Source organism: Rhinatrema bivittatum, chromosome 4, assembly GCF_901001135.1.
Source record: "Rhinatrema bivittatum chromosome 4, aRhiBiv1.1, whole genome shotgun sequence".
Lineage (NCBI taxonomy): Eukaryota > Metazoa > Chordata > Amphibia > Gymnophiona > Rhinatrematidae > Rhinatrema > Rhinatrema bivittatum.
Window position 1 is genome coordinate 213,041,202 of NC_042618.1, and position 19,688 is coordinate 213,060,889.

The window sequence follows — 19,688 nt, forward strand, 5'->3', positions numbered from 1 at the left end:
GGAATTATTAGAAAGGGAATGGTGAATAAAACGGAAAATGTCATAATGCCTCTGTATCGCTCCATGGTGAGACCACACCTTGAATGCTGTGTACAATTCTGGTCGCCGCATCTCAAAAAAGATATAATTGCGATGGAGAAGGTACAGAGAAGGACTACCAAAATGATAAGGGGAATGGAACAACTCCCCTTTGAGGAAAGATTAAAGAGGTTAGGACTTTTCAGCTTGAAGAAGAGACGACTGAGAGGGGATATGATAGAGGTGTTTAAAATCATGAGAGGTCTAGAACGGGTAGATGTGAATCGGTTATTTACTCTTTCGGATAGTAGAAAGACTAGGGGGCACTCCATGAAGTTAGCATGGGGCACATTTAAAACTAATCAGAGAAAATTCTTTTTTACTCAACGCACAATTAAACTCTGGTTGCCAGAGGATGTAGTTAGTGCAGTTAGTATAGCTGTGTTTAAAAAAGGATTGGATAAGTTCTTGGAGGAGAAGTCCATTACCTGCTATTAAGTTCACTTAGAGAATAGCCACTGCCATTAGCAATGGTAACATGGAATAGACTGTTTTTGGGTACTTGCCAGGTGCTTTTGGCCTGGATTGGCCACTGTTGGAAACAGGATGCTGGGCTTGATGGACCCTTGGTCTGACCCAGTATGGCATTTTCTTCTGTTCTTCTGTTCTTATGGGGTCAAGAATTCTATAACTCTTTCCCTGCCCTTCCTTCTAATAGTCAGCAAGCATCCTGGAGCTGATGCAATTAAGACATGCTGAAAGCGGGTGCTGAGTGTTCAGGGCCCGCTTTCCTAATGCTCCCCCAGGCACCCCTCCTGGGGGTGTCATGCAATATTAAAATTAGGGGTCATGTTGTCAAGGAGGCGCTAGGGTCGATTACGCACCCCTAGTGCTTCATTGACAGCGGGAGCCCGCAAGCTATCAGCTGTCTGCCGGTTTAGAAAATGGATGCCGAATTTATCAGCAATGAACGCTTGTTAACTGAGCATCTGTTTCCCGAACCTGACCACCAGCACTTTAAAAAAATTTTTTTTTTTTTTTTTACTTTTTCAGTTTTTGTTCCTCCTACTTAATATCGCAATTAATGGCACTGGCCATCCATTGCTCCTACCATGTGACAGGGGCCGGCCAATGGCCCTGATAGCCCCTGTCACATGGTAAGGGCAAAGGGCCATTGGCGCCATTTTGATTAGTGGCAGCCGATGGCTCCAGAGGGGGACATCGCTCCCAGGACACCTGCTGGACCACCAGGAACTTTAGGCAAGTTTTTTTTGGGGGGGGGGGGGGGATTGTAAATTAGATCTGAAGGGTTCGGGTTTTTTTCTGTGTGCCCTTTCTCCCTCCCCCCAAAATGATAAGAAAACCACACAAAATTTCATGGGGTTTTCCTATCATTTTCGGGGACCCCCGATACATGACAAATTAGGAAATATTGTTCGATATTTTAATTCATAAAAAAAACGTTGCACATCCCTAGTCAACATGCATTTGCATGTGATGAGCGTTATTAGTTTCCCAGCTACTTGGACTCCCTTGTGGAGTTATTTATAGGCAATATATAGTAAATTGGGGTTGTCTCTTTTTTCAAAAAAAAGTTACTTCATGCATATTGCTGAGAGAACTGTTCCCCTTGTTGCTTTTGCCTCGTGCATTCAGCGACATGCATCATAAAAGCCAGTGATTCCAGTACACTTAACTCTTTTTTACTCACTGTTACTGTTGTTTTGGGGGGCCGCCTCAGCACCACATTGTAAATACTGCTGGAAGGGGGCACATCCTCAGGAACCTTGACAGTTTCACCTACTGCAAAGGAAAGAAACAACATGGCACACCAAACAGTTAATACTGAAAATATGTTAAAATGATCTACCATGTTACTAATAACCAAATGTACGGGGCAGATTTTCAAGGATTTACATGCGTAGGGGGGGTTACGCGCACCGGGCCTATTTTCAAAAAGTCCGGCGGCGCGCATAAAGCCCGGGACGCATGTAAGTCCCGGGGCTTGAAAAAAGGGGCGGGGCATGGGCGGTCCGGGGCCGAGGCCGGAGCCTCCAGGCACAGCGGCCATTTGCCGCTGTGCCTGGGAACGTGGGCCGGCCATTGGCCGGCACGTGCAACCTACACCTACCCAGAGTCAGGCGCAACTTATAAAATAAAGGTTAGGGTTTGTTTTTTTTAGGTAGGGCTGGGGGGGGGGGGGCGGCCTTGGAGGGAACAGGGAAAGTCAGCAGGGCTGCGCAAGGTGCACTATTGTGCACCCCCTTGTGTGCGCCAACCCCAGATTTTATAATAAGCACGTGGCTGCGCGTGCTTATTATAAAATTGGGCGTACATTTGTGTACGCCCGCGCGTAGGTATTAAAATCCGGTCCTACATGCATTGCAATTTTCAAAAGCCATTGGCCAGGGTAAATACCGATTTACCTGGGTGAAAGGACTTTTTGAAATCTGCCCACTCTCCCCACAGCTAAAACTACACATGTTGTTTCATAATATTCATACTTTTACTCTCATAGTGCAGAGGAGTTTCCACAGGGTGGGATTAGGTCAAGGGAGGCAACAATACGCCTTTTCAAAACTAGGTGTGTTCTTTTCTGTGGAAATACCACCTGCAGAAACAGCAGGTGCAAATCTCTGTGTTTACTTCCCCCCTCCCCCAGACAATCTTCAAAGGGAAAGTATGTTCACACTTTTCCTTTGAGAACTGGTTGAAAGTCCATGGGTAAAAGAACCTCACTGGTCACATCAAATATTCAGCAACTGCTGGATGCTCACACTATCACACTTAGCCCATAATATTCAAGCCCACTAGTTAAGCAAAGACATGCACAAGTCTTTGTTCTTGAGGCAAAGAAATATATTGGGAGTGGATTTTCAAAGTACCAATAGCAAACCATGAGAGATTTTTATGACATAGCAGCTTTTTCATCAATCTCGTATAACTCTACCCCAGTGTGTCTCTCCTGTACTGGTGGGTACAGAAACTTATTTAGTTAGTTAGTTTATTTATTTATGTCAAGAATTTTGGATGCGCAATATTCTTTTTATTTATTTATTTATCAATGTTTGATATTTAGAGGCTAAAACTCTATATGAAGTTAGTGTTTCATTCGATGTTTTTTCTGTCATATTCTCTCTTTGTGTCTTAATTGTTTTTTAAGTTCTCTAATTTAATTATTATACCATGGTTTACTTTAATCTTTGATTATGCCTTTTTTCCCAGTAAGGGATCTTATCTCATCTATTATATTCTGACTCATATTAACCCGCGGGGGAGCCCGGACGCCGCGGCACGGCTTGCCACGAAGGAATGGCGTCAGCAGCCTGACTGGCCACGGAAGGTAGGGGGCCTGCCCACGCTCTTCACGTGCAGGTTCACAACAGCACATAGGGAAATATAACCCTCATTACATAGTGTAGCCACCCAGAAAAGGATCTTGAGTCATTGTCGACAGATTGAAATCCTCAGCTCAGTGTGCAGCAACAATCAAACAGTAAAATAGAATGCTAGATCTGTATAGATCTATGGTGCAACCTCACTTTAGGTACTGTGTACAGCTCTGGTCACTTCATCTCAAATAAGATGCAGTGGAATTAGAAAAGGTACAGAGAGCAACAAAAAAGGTTAAGGGGGTGGAACAGCTCCCTTATGAAAAACTGCTACACAGGTTAGGGCTATTCAACCTGAAGAGGAGGCAATTAAGATACGATATGGTAGAAGTTTATAATAATCAAGAGTGGGGTGGAAAAGTTAAATAGGGAATGGTTACTTACCCTTTCAAATAGTACAAGGACTAGGGGACACTCCTTGAAAGCAACAGGTAGCAGATTTTAAACAAATTGGAGAAAGTATTTTTTTCACTCAATGCACAATCAAGCTGTAGAATTTTGTTGCCAGAGATGTGGTCAAGACAACTAGCCTTGCTAAGTTTAAAAGGGTTTGGACAAGTTACTGGAAGAAAAGTCCATAAACAGTTATTAACCACATGATTCGAGGAACCCCCACTACTTGTCGCTGGGAGTAAGCAACAAGAAATTTGATCTACTTTTTGGGATTGGAGACACGATGCTGGTTGACAGACCTTTTATCTGATCTAGCAATGCACTTACTTAGATCATTTGGAAAAACAACATATGCTTTCATACTTCTGTTCAGTTTCAGTGTCACAGATTTGCCTGCCATGCAGCCTCTCCATACCCTGGTGCTGCCTGCTATGACTCCTCTTCACCTTCAGAGGCCTTCAGCAAGCCTGACCACCAGCCTTGCTAAGTTCCTCTTCACTGCTCTCGCCTTGCCCATGTCCAAGTCTCAGCTCTATGTAACCCAGCCTTGCCAGAACCACATTGCCTCTTCATGGAGTCACCCTTGGCTCTTTAGTCTGGCTATTCTTATCTTGTACCTTGCGCCTTGTGGCTTCCAGGCTTTCTTGTTGTTTACTCATTGCCTTGTGGCTTACTGTAGGCCTTGCCTTGTGGCCTCTGGGTCTGCTCTACTTTTGTATCCTGCCTTGTGGCTTTCCAGACCTCTCTGTACCTAAGGGCCTTTGGGCCTATAGCCTAGTAGCCTTCAGCCTTACTGCCTTTGGACTGTTATGTTCTTTGTTGTATTGCCTAGTCCATGTCTGGTCTTGTCCTGTCTTCCGTGTCCAGGTTCTCTCTTTGTTTGGTCTTCTCTTGCCCTGCCCAGCCTAGTATCCTATCCCTGTCTTACTTCTGCCTTGCCTTACCCCAGCCCCAGTTCTTGCCCAGTATCCTTGCCCTGTCTCTGTCTGTTCTCAGCCCCAGGCCTTGTCCTGTGTCCTGCTCCAGTATCCAGTTTAACCCTCCTCCAGCCTGTCTCTGTCCACAGTGCCAGCCTTGCCTTGTCCAGCCCTGCTCCAGCCTTGTTCCAGTCTCTCCAAACTGTCCAGACTCCATGATGTACTGCTGCTGCAAAGACCTACTGGCCCCCAGAACCCAAGAGCTCAACATGCAGGGGAGGGAATTGGCTAAGCAGTAGACTGGCCCTTGTTTAGTCTAGTGTCCTGTCTTGTAGTCCTGCACCCGCTCCTGGGGTGGTTTACCCAGATCCCAGCAACCATGACGTTCATAAAATCAAATTACACTGAACTTTCACTGGTCAAAACTAATTAGGCTAACACTAATTGCAAATTGAAGCATAAGAAGAGATAAGAATATTTCCTAATAAATGATGCATGACAGAAATTATAGTGATTTAAACTGCCACATTTTCATGTAAGCCATCGGTAATTATACCAGCATTCCAGTCATCCCAATTAAAGACCACTGTACTCAATGACCAGATTTCAAATTTTCTGAGAATAGGCTCAGCAATTCTCCAGATTTAATGTATTGAAGTTGTTTCCCATGTATTTCTTATAGGAAAATGTCTCAATTTCCCTTCTTGTGAACGCCCGCCCCCTCCCCCCAATCTCTTGCAACTTTTCAAAAGTACAAAAGCCAGATGCTACCCCCAGGAAGATTAGCTTTGCACAAATGTTATTTCAGCAAAATTAAATCATTGCCAAAATATACACGAAAGAAAATATCATTGCGTTGCCAGTCAGTCAGTAACCAGGAACCGATCACAATTTCATTCCATTCAACTAAAGTTCCTTATGTCTCATGTCCAGTCTCATTCATCTAGAATCAGTGCAGTGGTTCTTATAGATATGAGTTGACTTCACCCCCTACGCATTTCTTTATGGGAAAATTGTCAGTGGTGGCTCTCCCTACCCCAAATAACTCACAGACTTGGTAAGGTACAAAAGTCAGATATCCGCCAGCCCCCCAAGGGCCTACCTTCATATAGCATTTGGCTCTGCTCAATTTATCTGCTTAGAAATTGAAAGGTAGGGGGTGGAGAGGAGGGGCATACACACAGATATACTTGACCATCTAATAAGCCCCTGTTGCTTAAGGAACTGAGTCTAACAAGGAATAAAGTTACCCAAAACTGTTGACCTTGAAGAACACTGAACAGGCAAATGAAAAAGGAAGAAACTTGAATATGAACCTAAGAATGTAAATTTAAGCTATAAACTGGAATGAGCATGTGTACCAGAAATAAAGGCAAACAGTCATCCATGGAAAGAGAATTCCTGGTGAGATCTGATCTGTGATTGTTAGTAAGCAAACACGATCAGATTGTACTCTCAAACAAATGTAAGGTTGGTGTTAATCTGTGGGGGGGAAGGACCAGATAAAAGTATGGATTAATATTAGGCCAATTGAGCACCACATCAAGTAGAAACAAAGAATGAAATAAAGAATCCTGAAATGAAGTGATCCCAATTTCTACAGCTAATAATTCAAGACTCTGTATAGGCTACACCCCCCCCCCCCCTTCATTCCTTACCTATGCTTGCAAACTTCTTCTCACACTGGGGCCCATCAGAATCCGTCACTTGAACAAAGAGTTTCCCTTCCAGTGCATTGCCATAGCATTTTATTTCTATGGTGAGTTGGTACTGATTCACAGCCTCAGTATCAAAGGCAGCGGTGCTGCTGAGTGTAATCTACAAACAGAAATAGAAAGACAATGTGATGACTAGGGCAATGAGCAGCTAGCCTATAGAAATAGAGAACTCCTACAGCTATGCTGCAGGGGCCATGGCCTTTAGATCAGAAATAAACTACTAGGTATGAAGCCTGATGGTGGGGAGAGCTCAGGCAGAATGATCAGCTGGCTCCAGATCAGAAGGTGGCAATCATTGCTTTTCAATAGCTGTTCCAGTATTCCGGAAGTTTCACAAAGTAGAAAGCTTTGGAACAGGTGTGGAAAACTAGGACTGATTCATCCCTTCTTAATGACCTGATAAGTGTATGATGTAAAATATGCATAAATCTATGCTACAGCATTCACTTATATTTAAAAGATACGAGCAATGTATTTAACATTTATTTATTTATATTATTTTGTATATCGATATTCTAATATCAATCATAACGGTTCACAATGTCAATATAAATAAACCAACAAACATAAACATAAAAGTTATGATAATACAGATAAAATCATTCCTAGTCTAAAAAACAAAATGAAATACAATGAACATTAAAACTATAATAATATAAATAACATTACTAATAAAATATAAATCATTAAAAATCAATAAGAATATAAGAACATGCCATAATGGGTCAGGCCAAGGGTCCATCAAGCCCTGCATCCTGTTTCCAACAGTGGCCAATCCAGGCCATAAGAACCTGGCAAGTACCCAAAAACTAAGTCTATTCCATGCTACTACTGTTACTAGTAATAATTTTCTAAGTCAGCTTAATTAATAGCAGGTAATGGACTTCTCCTCTAAGAACTTACCCAATCCTTTTTTAAACACAGCTACACTAACTGCACTAACCACATCTTCTGACAACAAATTCAAGAGTTTAATTGTGCATTGAGTGAAAAATAATTTTTGTCCGATTAGTTTTAAATATGCCACATACTAACTTCATGGAGTGCCCCCTAGTCTTTCAATTATCTGACAGAGTAAATAACTGATTCACATTAACCTGTTCTAGACCTCTCATGATTTTAAACACCTCTATCATATCCCCCCTCAGCAGTCTCTTCTCCAAGCTGAAAAGTCCTAACCTCTTTAGTCTTTCCTCATAGGGGAGTTGTTCCATTCCCTTTATCATTTTGGTCGCCCTTCTCTGTACCTTCTCCATCGCAACTATATCTTTTTTGAGATGCGGCGACCAGAATTGTACACAGTATTCAAGGTGCGGTCTCACCATGGAGTGATACAGAGGCATTATGACATTTTCCGTTTTATTCACCATTCCCTTTCTAATAATTCCCACATACTGTTTGCTTTTTTGACTGCCGCAGCACACTGAATTGATGAATTCAATGTGTTATCCACTATGACGCCTAGATCTCTTTCTTGGGTGGTAGCTTCTAATATGTTACCTAACATTTTGTAACTATAGTATGGGTTATTTTTCTCTATATGATCATTTTGCACTTATCCACATTAAATTTCATCTGCCATTTGGATGCCCAATTTTCCAGTCTCAGAAGGTCTTCCTGCAATTTCACAATATGCTTGTGATTTAACTACTCTGAACAATTTTGTATCATCTGCAAATTTGATTACCTCACTTGTCGTATTTCTTTCCAGATCATTTATAAATATATTGAAAAGTAAGGGTCCCAATACAGATCCCTGAGGCACTCCACTGCCCACTCCCTTCCACTGAGAAAAATTTCCATTTAATCCTACTCTGTTTCCTGTCTTTTAGCCAGTTTGCAATCCACAAAAGGACATCGCCTCCTATCCCATGACTTTTTAGTTTTCTTAGAAGCCTCTCATGAGATTCTTTGTCAAACGCCTTCTGAAAATCCAAATAACTATATCTACTGGATCATCTTTATCCATATGTTTATTAACCCCTTCAAAAAAATGAAATTAAACCATGTCATTCTATATGTTCTATGATTTTGATCTTTAGAATAGTTTCCACTATTTTTCCTGGCACTGAAGTCAGGCTTACTGGTTTATAGTTTCCAGGATCGCCCCTGGAGCCCTTTTTAAATATTGTGGTTACATTGGCAACTCTCCAGTCTTCAGGTACAATAGATGATTTTAATGATAGGTTAGACATTTTAACTAACAGATCAGAAATTTCATTTTTGAGTTCCTTCAGTACCCTAGGATGTATATCATCCGGTCCAGGTGATTTGCTACTCTTTAGTTTGTCAATCTGGCCTACTACAGCTTCTAGGTTCACAGTGATTTGGTTCAGTTCGTCTGACTCATCACCTTTGAAAACCATCTCCGGAACTGGTATCTCCCTGTTTCTGGCCTCGCTCCATCCTCTCTACCTTTGAGGCTACTCCCTTCGGGTCTGACGGACAGATGTTGCCGCGGCTTCTCTTCGCCTCTCTGCCCCGGAGTCCCCAGGCTGGCTTGATGCTTCGGATCCGCCATGTTCCTGATGATGTAAAGGCACGCAAGCGCTCCAGACTTGTACCTGCAAGGGCGTGAACCTCGGGGGCGTTCCTCTGTAGTGACGTCATCCATTTTCAATTTAAAAGGGCTTTGCTAACTAAAATGAGTTAGCAAGGAACTCCAATAGGACTTGCTTCGGCAGTCCACGCTACTTGCAACCTCGATCTGCCTCTACAAACTTACCTAGGGCTACCCGCTCCTCGGGGGCCCCGCTCTCTCTCTTCTTGAATTCAGTTACAGGACGGCATCCAGTACTCGCTCCTCGAGGGCCTACGTCCCTGAAGACTCGAAAGACTCCTATTGCCTGGAAGCGATCGCAGACCTGAACACTGTGAGTTCTATTTCAGAAAGGAACCGGTACTCACTCCACGAGGGCCCATGTTCCTAATCTCCAAGACTCCCTTCAGTCTAAGACATTATCACAGGTACGGAGATTGTGAGTGGTTTCAGATTGGAACCGGTACTCGCTCCACGAGGGCCTATGTTCCTAAAACCCTTCTTTTCAAACTCTCTTCTTTTTCAGAAGATATCACATACTTATATTTCTGGATTACTATTACAGCTCTATTGCCTGGAGACGATCGCAGACCTGAACACTATGGTTCTATTTCAGGTAGGAACCGGTACTCGCTCCACGAGGGCATATGTTCCTAATCTCTAAGACTCCCTTTTGTCTAAGACGTTATTACAGGTACGGAGATCGTGAGTGGTTTCAGATTACGGATAGGAACCGGTACTCGCTCCATGAGGGCCTATGTTCCTAACGCTCCTAAACCCTCTTCTATTCCAGAAGCCATCTCATGCACAGTTAATCTAAGTTTATTTCAGACTGTCTACAGGAACCAGTATTCGCCTGCGGCTCCTGTTCCTGAATACTGAATACTCTCCGTTGCATAGAGGACATTATCTATAACTACAATTGTGAGTGTATCATCTACTACTGGTTATATATATCCAGCATACCTTGTCTACTCATTATCTATAGTCTCTCTCTACAGCGCAGCAACACAGAGATAACCATTCCTGTATTTGAAGGACTTCAGCCCTGCCGGGCACTTCAGCTCACTACTGCCACCTCTGGTGGTCCTGCTTCCAGTCTAATAAAAGAACTATCTGTGTTTGTCTCAGTACTCCAGCCTAGCCGGTGGTCCCTCTTAGGATCTCCACTTGAGGATGCTGTCATCTGCCATCGGCCCAGGGATTCACCATTTCCATTAAGTGTTATTCCTTACACTATAGAATGGTATATTATCAATTGCCATTCTGTGGGAGCCAACCCACATCAGGTCACTAACTCCACCTATGGAGTATCATAAAGTGCTAGCCCCTTCTCTTGGGGGAGCAGCACTGAACACTCCCCAACATCCTCATTAGTAAACACAGAAGCAAAGAATTCATTTAGTCTTTCTGCAATGGCCTTATCTTCCCTAAGAGTCCCTTTAACCCCTCCGTCATCTAACGGTCCAACCGACTCCCTCACAGGTTTCTTGCTTCGGATATATTTTTAAAAGTTTTTATTATGAGTTTTTGCTTCTACGGCCAACTTCAGTTCAAATTCTCTCTTTGCCTGTCTTATCAATGTTTTACACTTACCTTGACAATGCTTATGTTTTATACTATTTTCTTCAGATGGATCCTTTTTCCAATTTTTGAAGGATTTTTTTTGGCTAAAATAGCTTCTTTCACCTCACCTTTTAACCATGCCGGTAATCGTTTTGCCTTCCTTCCACCTTTCTTAATGTGTGGAATACATATGGACTGCGCCTCTAGGATTGTATTTTTAAACAATGTCCATGCCTATTGAACACTTTTAACCTTTGCAGCTGCACCTTTCAGTTTTATTTCTATTTTCCTCATTTTATCAGTTTCCCTTTAGAAAGTTTAGTGTTAGAGCTGTAGATTTACTTATGGTTCCCTTTCCAGTTATTAGTTTAGCAAATGTTGCTTACCTGTAACAGGTGTTCTCACAGGACAGCAGGATGTTAGTCCTCACATATGGGTAACATCATCAGGATGGAGCCCAATCCCGGAAAACTTCTGTCAAACTTTCCAGAACTTTGACTGGCCCCTACTGGGCATGCCCATCATGGCACTAACCCTGCAGTCAGCAGGGGTCCCCCTTCAGTCTTATTTAAAAGCTACAGGCAGTGCCGAAAAATAAAATAACAAAACATTACGAACCCAACACCGGTGGGCGGCAGGCGGGTTTCGTGAGGACTAACATCCTGCTGTCCTGTGAGAACACCTGTTACAGGTAAGCAACATTTGCTTTCTCACAGGACAAGCAGGATGGTAGTCCTCACATATGGGTGAGTACCGAGCTGAGGATGTCCGAACATGCACCAAATGTACCCAACGGCGTGCAACAGGCACAACAACTGGGGTGGAATTTGGAAGAGGGCATCCTGAACCCCACCGGTCAGGCAGAAGGGTGTAGGTACGTCACGTTGGAAATAAGTTACGCAGGACAGACTGGCCGAAGATGGAATCTTGTCTTCCGGCTTTGTCCAAGCAATAGTGGGCTGTGAAAGTATGGCGTGAACTCCAGGTGGCAGCCCTGCAAATGTCAGGAAGCGGTACAGATCGTAGGTGTTCTACTGAAGTTGCAATGGCCCTTACAGAGTGTGCTTTAACACGGTCTTGAAAAGGAATGCCTGCTTGCTGACAGCAAAAAGAAATGCAGTCTGCCAACCAGGAGGAGAGAGTCTGCTTACCCACAGATTGCCTTAATTTGTTAGGGTGGAAAGAGACGAATAACTGGGTACTCTTCCTGTGGGCAACTGTACGGTCTAGATAAAATGCTAGAGCCCGTTTACAGTCAAGGGTATGCAGAGCCTGTTCCCCTGGATTGGACTGGGGCCAGGGAAAGAAGGTAAGTAGTATGATGGATTGATTAATGTGAAACTCCGAAACTACCTTAGGCAAAAACTTAGGGTGAGTGTGGAGTACCGCCCCGGTCCTGCAGGAGTTTAGTGTAAGGCGGATAGGTAACTAGGGCCTGGTAACTCACTATCCCTGCGAGCTGAAGTGATAGCCAAAAGGAAAATCACTTTCCATGTGAGATATTTTAGGTCACAGGAGTGAAGAGGCTCGAATGGTGGTTTCATGAGCCAACCGAGAACCGGGTTAAGGTCCCAAGAAGGGGCCGGAGGACGTAAAGGTGGCTTGATGTGGAGCAAGCCCTTCAAAAAGCATGTTACAAGGGGTTGTACTGATATAGGGACATCCCCGACACCTTTATGGAAGGCGGCTACCGCACTGACATGCATTCTGATGGAAGATGTCTTGAGACCTGACTCTGACAGATGCCAGAGATAGTCCAAGAACTTTGGGATTGGACAGGAAAAGGGATCAAGGGACTGAGAAGCGCACCATGATGTGAAACTTTTTCATTTATAGGAGTAAGATTTTCTTGTGGAAGGCTTCCGTGAAGTAATCAAGACACGGGTAACTGGATCGGAAAGGTTAAGTGGTTGAAGGATTAACCTTTCAACATCCATGCCGTTAGGGACAAGGCCTGAAGATTGGGATGGCGTAGGCACCCGTTGTTTTGAGTGATCAGAAGCGGGTCCTTTCCCAAGGGAATGTGCCTGCAAATGGAGAGATCCTGCAGTATTGGAAACCACACTTGGCGTGGCCAGTGAGGTGCTGTCAGGATCATGGTTCCCTTGTCCTGACGTAGCTTCATGAGAGTCTTCGAAAGAAGAGGAAGTGGAGGGAATGCATAAAGCAGACCGGTTGCCCATGAGAGGGAGAATGCATCTCTGGGCTGAGAGTGTTTGCTGCGAATGAGGGAGCAGTAATTGTCTATTTTGTGGTTCTGAGGGGACGCAAAGAGGTCTGTCTGAGGATATCCCCATTGTCGGAAGATGGAGTTCGCTACCGAGGGGTTGAGAGACCACTCGTGCGGTTGGAAGACGCGACTCAGCTTGTCTGCCAACACATTGTCCACTCCCGGCAAGTAGGTGGCCCTGAGGTACATTGAGTGGGAGAGAGCTTCCGCCCAAATCTGCGCAGCTTCCTGACACAGAAGGAAGGAAGGAAGGAGCCTGTGCCTTCCTGCTTGTTGATGTACCACATGGCCACCTGGTTGTCCGTCTGAATCAGGATGACTTGATTTGATAGGTGATCCTGAAAAGCCACGAGAGCATATCGCATTGCTCGAAGCTCCAGGAAATTTATTTGGTGTTTGGCTTCCTCTGGAGACCAAGATCCTTGTGTCTGCAGATCGGCCACGTGGGCTCCCCACCCGAGGTTGGAAGCATCGGTGGTGAGAATGACTTGAGGATTTGGAACTTGAAAGGGCAATCCCTGGAGGAGATTGTTCTGATTTTTCCACCAGGCGAGAGACAGACGGCATGAGTCAGTGATGTGGACAATGGCCGACAGAGGCTGAATAGCTTGAATCCATTGCGACCTGAGAGTCCAGTGCATGATTCTAATGGCCAAGTGGGCCATTGGTGTGACGTGGACTGAGGATGCCATGTGTCCCAGATGGATGATGAAATGGCGAGCTGTTGCAGCATGCTGAGACTGCAACTGGTGAGCGAGAGACACGAGAGTTAGTGCTTGTTGTTGAGGCAGAAAAGCTTTTGCCTGCAAGGTGTCCAAGTCTGCCCCAATGAATGACAAGGTTTGAGATGGGACTAAATAAGATTTTTCGTAATTGACGAGAAATCCTAGCGAAATTAGAGTGTGTAGAGTTAAATTGAGGGACGACTGAGCAGTTTACTGAGTTGGAGCCCTGATTAACCAGTCGTCCAGATAGGGGTAAATGTGAACACCATGGGTTCTGAGGAAAGCTGCGACAACTACAAGACATTTGGTAAAGATTTGTGGTGCAGACGCTAGGCCGAACGGAAGCACTCGGTATTGATAGTGCTTGGGGCCTACTAAAAACCTCAGGTACTTGCGATGAGCTGGAGTTATCACAATGTGGGTGTATGTGTCCTGGAGGTCCAGAGAGCAGAGCCAGTCTTCTCTTTGTAAAAGAGGAAGAAGCGATCCCAAGGTTACCATCTTGAACTTTCCCCGCTGGAGGTACTTGTGAGAGCACGTAGGTCCAGAATTGGACGAACACCCCCTGATATTTTGGGGATGAGAAAGTACCGGGAGTAGAACCCTAGGCCTTGCTGCGAGTGCGGTACGGGTTCTATTGCTCTTGACTGGAGAAGGAGGGAAACCTCTTGATCCAGGAGTGGTTGGACATTCTCCACGTCTGCAGAGGTGAGGAGTCTGGTGGCAGGACGAGAAAGTTCAGATGGTAACCCTGAGCAATGATTGCCAATACCCATTGGTCGGATGTAATTGAATGCCACATGTTTTGAAAGTGGCAAAATCGACCTCCCACTGGTATATGTGACAGAGGAATCTGGCTGCTGCTCTTCAAGCGGAAGTCAAAAACCTGAAGCAGGCCCTGGCTGGGGAGCTGCTTGTGGTTTTTGTTTTTGGGCTTGGCGAGGCTGAGGTTTTTGATAAGGTCTTGTAGCACAGGACATTGCTGGTGGCGGGTAGGCCTTCCTTGGACGGTAGAACAACTTCTTAGAGTCCTTCCTGAAGGGCTGCTTTGAAGAGAAGTCGGAAGGCATCGAAGAGAGCTGTTTGAGGGTCTCATGATGGTCTTTTAATTCAGCCACCATCCATTGGATCTGTTCTCCAAACAGATTATCTCCTATACACGGTAGGTTGGACAACCGTTCTTGCACTTCTGGGCGAAGGTCAGAAGACTTGAGCCAGGCCCACCGTCTTGCCGAGATAGCAGCTGCAGATACTCTGGTAGATGTGTAAAAAATGTCATAAGATGTTTGAATCTCATGCTTGCCTGCCTCAAATCCTTTGCTTACAAGGGTTTGTAGCTGGTCTTGGAACTGTTGAGGTAAGGAATCAAAGAAGTCCTGTATCTGCTTAAAGATGACCTGTTATATTGGGTCATATAAAGCTGAAAGGCAGCAATTCGGGAGATGAGCATGGCACCTTGGAATACTCGTCGACCAATGTTGTCTAGGAATTTTTGTTCCTTAGCAGGAGGGGTAGATGAGTGAGGTTTTGACCTTTTTGTCCTCTTTTGTGCAGACTCTACCACAACTGAGTGGTGATCAAGATGTGATTTTTGAAAGCCTGGGGCTGACTGAACTAAATAAGAGTGTCAGCCTGTGTACTGGAGCAATTGATCCAGGATTTTCCCAGTTCTTTTTGAGGAGATCAAGAAGGACCTGATGAATGGGAATAGAGGTGGTCACCTTGGGGGCATCCAGGAAGTGGAGTAACTCCATCATCTGGTGCCTATCATCCTGTTCTGTCTGTAGTTGAAAAGGAACCAACTCAGACATTTCCTTCACAAAATTTATGAATGAGAGGTCCTCTGGAGGAGAACACTTTCTACTCTCAGTGGGAGAAGGTGGTGAAGGTAATTCATCAATGTCTGTTGAAGTATCATCACTTCAAGTGTCATAAGGATCAGCAGACTTCCCTTTAGGAAGTGAAGGGGTTTGGATACCTGAGGGTCCCGGTCTAGGCTCCGAAAAAAATTAGAGGAATCGCCGGAGGCACCGATGAGGACATCGAAGGCACCGGTGCAGACATCGAGGGCATCGATGGATGACTCTGTGGTGCCGACGAACATATCAGCACCGATGGCTGAGGCAACACACCAGATGGAAGGATGCGGAACGGTGTTTCTCCTCCCGATGAAGCTGTCATCGGGGAGGGCATCAGAGCCATCGGAGACCCGGGATCCATCAGTGGAAATGCGGCCATGAGTGCCTCCATTCTGAATTGCAGCGGTGCCAGCACTGCCGGAATCGGGTCGATGACAGGTTCCACAATCGGTGCCGGAGGAACCTGAAGATGTTGCATCGCCTTGTCGATGGCCTCCTGAACCAGCCGGTCCAGTTCTTCTCAGAGACCTGGAGCAAGCAGCCCCGGCTCCGGAACAAAAGAGGGAAGCAGAGGCATAGCTGGAGGGACCAGCTTTACAGGCGGAATCACAGCTCCCAAACCCCAATCGGGTGAGGGTTGCCTCGGTGACCCGGTCACAGGAATGGTCGGTGCCTTTCCTGGACGGGGCTTCTTCGACGGCGGCTCAGACGATGGCGAGGTCGATGATTTCGCTCCCTCGATGGTCTGAGTCTTACGGTGTCGATGGCAATGTTTTTCCCTGTGATCCCCTCCATCCTGTGGGGGAGTAGAGGGTGTCGATGGCGGTCGGTGGTCGATGCTGGCGCGGACTGTGCCGGTTCCGACGACATCGATGCAATGGACGGAGTTGGGGTTTGAGCACGGAAGAGGAGTTTCATCTTCGCCATTCTGCCTTTGCGACCTTTTGGTGTCATGAGGGCACATTTGGTGCAAGTCAGGACATCATGCTCACGGCCTAAACATGGCGCCGGCCATCCAGTGCTCCTACCATGTGACAGGGGCCCGGCCAAGGGCACGGATACTCTGTCACATGGTAAGGGCAAAGGGCCATCGGCGCCATTTTTATTAGTGGCAGCCGATGGCCCGAGAGTGGGAGATCGCTCCCCGCGCCCCCACTGGACCACCAGGTAATTTTAAAAGGTTTTGGTGGGGGGGGGGGGGGGGGTCGGGAGGGTTTTTTTTTTAATTCGGGCCATCGGCGCCATTTTTATTAGTGGCAGCCAAAATGGCGCCGATCGCCCGAGAGCGGGAGATCACGCCGGGACCCCCCCCACTGGACCACCAGGTAATTTAAAACATTTGGGGGGGGGTTCGGGAGGGTGGGGGAGGGTAAGGGATTCGTTTTAAAGGGTCGGGGTGGGTTTAGGGGTTGTTTTGGTGTGCCAGTTTTCCCGCCCTCCCCCCTCCCCCGATTTTTCACGATAAATCGGGGAATTTCTATTGTATCGCGACTAACGATTTTTGATGATTTAAAAAATATCTGACGATTTTTTTTAAATCGTCAAAAAACGATTCACATACCTACTATTTTAGCTAAAAGATCTTCATTCAAAAATTGGAAGAAGGATCCAACAGAAGAAAATAGGATAATGCATAAACGTGGGCAAGTTAAATGTAAGACATTGATAAGACAGACTAAGAGAGAATTTGAAAAGAAGTTGGCCGTAGAGGCTCACAGTAAAAACTTTTAAAATATATCTGAAGCAGAAAGCCTGTGAGGGAGTCAGTTGGACCGTTAGATGATCGAGGGGTTAAAGGGGTATTTAGAGAAGATAAGGCCATCGTGGAAAGATTAAATGATTTCTTTTCTTCGGTGTTTACTGAAGAGGATGTTGGGGAGGTACACGTAGTGGAGAAGGTTTTCATGGGTGATGATTCAGATGGACTGAATCAAATCACGGTGAACCTAAAAAAGATTTGGTAGACCTGATTGACAAACCTAAGAGTAGTAAATCACCTGGACTGGATGGTATACACCCCAGAGTTCTGAAGGAACTAAAAAATGAAATTTCAGACCTATTAGAAAAATTTGTAACCTATCATTAAAATCATCCATTGTACCCGAAGACTGGAGGATAGCTAATGTAACCCCCATATTTAAAAAGGGCTCCAGGGGCGATCCGGGAAACTACAGACCGGTTAACGTGACTTCAGTGCCAGGAAAAATAGTGGAAAGTGTTCTAAACATCAAAATCACAGAACATATAGAAAGACATGGTTTAATGGAACAAAGTCAGCATGGATTTACTCATGGGAAGTCTTGCCTAACAAATCTGCTTCCTTTTTTTGAAGAGGTTAATAAACATATGGATAAAGGTGAACCAGTAGGTGTAGTGTATTTGGATTTTCAGAAGGCATTTGACAAAGTACCTCATGAGAGGCTTCTAAGAAAACTAAAAAGTCATGGGATAGGAGGCGATGTCCCTTTTGTGGATTACAAACTGGCTAAAAGACAGGAAAGAGAGCGTAGGATTAAATGGATAATTTTCTCAGTGGAAGGGAGTGGACAGTGGAGTGCCTCAGGGATCTGTATTGGGACCCTTACTTTTCAATATATTTATAAATGATCTGGAAAGAAATACAAGTGAGGTAATCAAATTTGCAGATGATACAAAATTGTTCAGAGTAGTAAAATCAGAAGCAGATTGTGATAAATTGCAGGAAGACCTTGTGAGGCTGGAAAATTGGGCATCAAAATGGCAGATGAAATTTAATGTGGATAAGTGCAAGGTGATGCATATAGGGAAAAATAACCCATGCTATAGTTACACAATGTTAGGTTCCATATTAGGTGCTACTACCCAAGAAAGAGATCTAGGCGTCATAGTGGATAACACATTGAAATTGTCTGTTCAGTGTGCTGCGCAGTCAAAAAAGCAAGCAGAATGTTGGGAATTATTAGAAAGGGAATGGTGAATAAAACGGAAAATGTCATAATGCCTCTATATCGCTCCATGGTGAGACCACACCTTGAATACTGTGTACAATTCTGGTCGCCGAATCTCAAAAAAGATATAATTGCGATGGAGAAGGTACAGAGAAGGGCAACCAAAATGATAAGGGGAATGGAACAGTTCCCCTATGTGGAAAGACTAAAGAGGTTAGGACTTTTCAGTTTGGAGAAGAGATGGCTGAGGGGAGATATGGTAGACGTGTTTAAAATCATGAGAGGTCTAGAACGGGTAAATGTGAATCAGTTTTTTACTCTTTCGGATAGTAGAAAGACTAGGGGGCACTCCATGAAGTTAGCATGTGGCACATTTAAAACTAATCGGAGAAAGTTCTTTTTCACTCAATGCACAATTAAACTCTGGAATTTGTTGCCAGAAGATGTGGTTAGTGCAGTTAGTATAGCTGTGTTTAAAAAAGGATTGGATAAGTTCTTGGAGGAGAAGTCCAATACCTGCTATTAATTAAGTTGTCTTATATAATTACCACCGCTATTATTAGCAACAGTAACATGGAATAGACTTAGTTTTTGGGTACTTGCCAGGTTCTTATGGCCTGGATTGGCAACTGTTGGAAACAGGATGCTGGGCTTGATGGACCCTTGGTCTGACCCAGTGTGGCATGTTCTTATGTTCTTAAGCAAGATTAGGTGGGACAGTGTCACTATGCTTCTTACTCTAGTAGGCAATGTGGAGCAGAAATTCTCATTCACAAGCAATATCCTATCATTTTGTAAAAAAAAATAATTGAGAAAAAGTGTCACTATGTTATCTTGAGAGGCTCTATTGAACACTCCAAAGTGGTTTTATGCAATGTATATGCCCGTAATATATTTACTCAATCTTTTTTTTCTATTTTAGTTACTGAATTGGGTCAATTTCTGCAACACAAATTGATTGCTGGGGGTGACTAACTTACCTGTTTGCCTTGAATTGGATACTAAGCCTATCAGATCCAAACAGGTTCATAAACCACATGAAGGGGTGCTTTGTTTTTTTTCAAAAGCTGGACTGCTACAGATCTCTACACAGAAAATACAGGCTAGCAGAATATCTCACTTCTGTCACACATGCAAAAAACAAACAAAAAAAACAACCCACCCCTGACTCTCACTCAACATAGAATAAGTGATCACAGACTAGAAATTGAAAAATGCAGCCAAAACCTGAACTGGAAACACCAAGACAAACTCTGAATGCAATGCAACATTGGATAAATAAAGACAGAAATGCATTTCCTCCTGACTGTGCAAAATGCACAGATCAGAGATGCAGATTTCCCAAAGCTGAGTGAAAATCAAAGGCTTTCCACAAAAGATTGAACAGGAAAAATGCATACATCT

The 19,688-nt window shown here is 44.5% G+C and overlaps 1 protein-coding gene across 1 annotated transcript in view; it reads right to left on the bottom strand.

Annotated features, from left to right (window-relative positions):
- Positions 1-19,688, bottom strand: part of CDHR4 (cadherin related family member 4) — a 149,013-nt gene that overhangs the window by 114,826 nt on the left and 14,499 nt on the right. Inside the window, exons 3-4 of the mRNA XM_029599672.1 lie at positions 6,379-6,538; positions 1,730-1,821 (exon numbers count right to left, since the gene is read on the bottom strand). Of these exons, the coding sequence (XP_029455532.1) occupies positions 1,730-1,821; positions 6,379-6,538 (252 nt within the window). The remainder of the gene's footprint in view (positions 1-1,729; positions 1,822-6,378; positions 6,539-19,688) is intronic.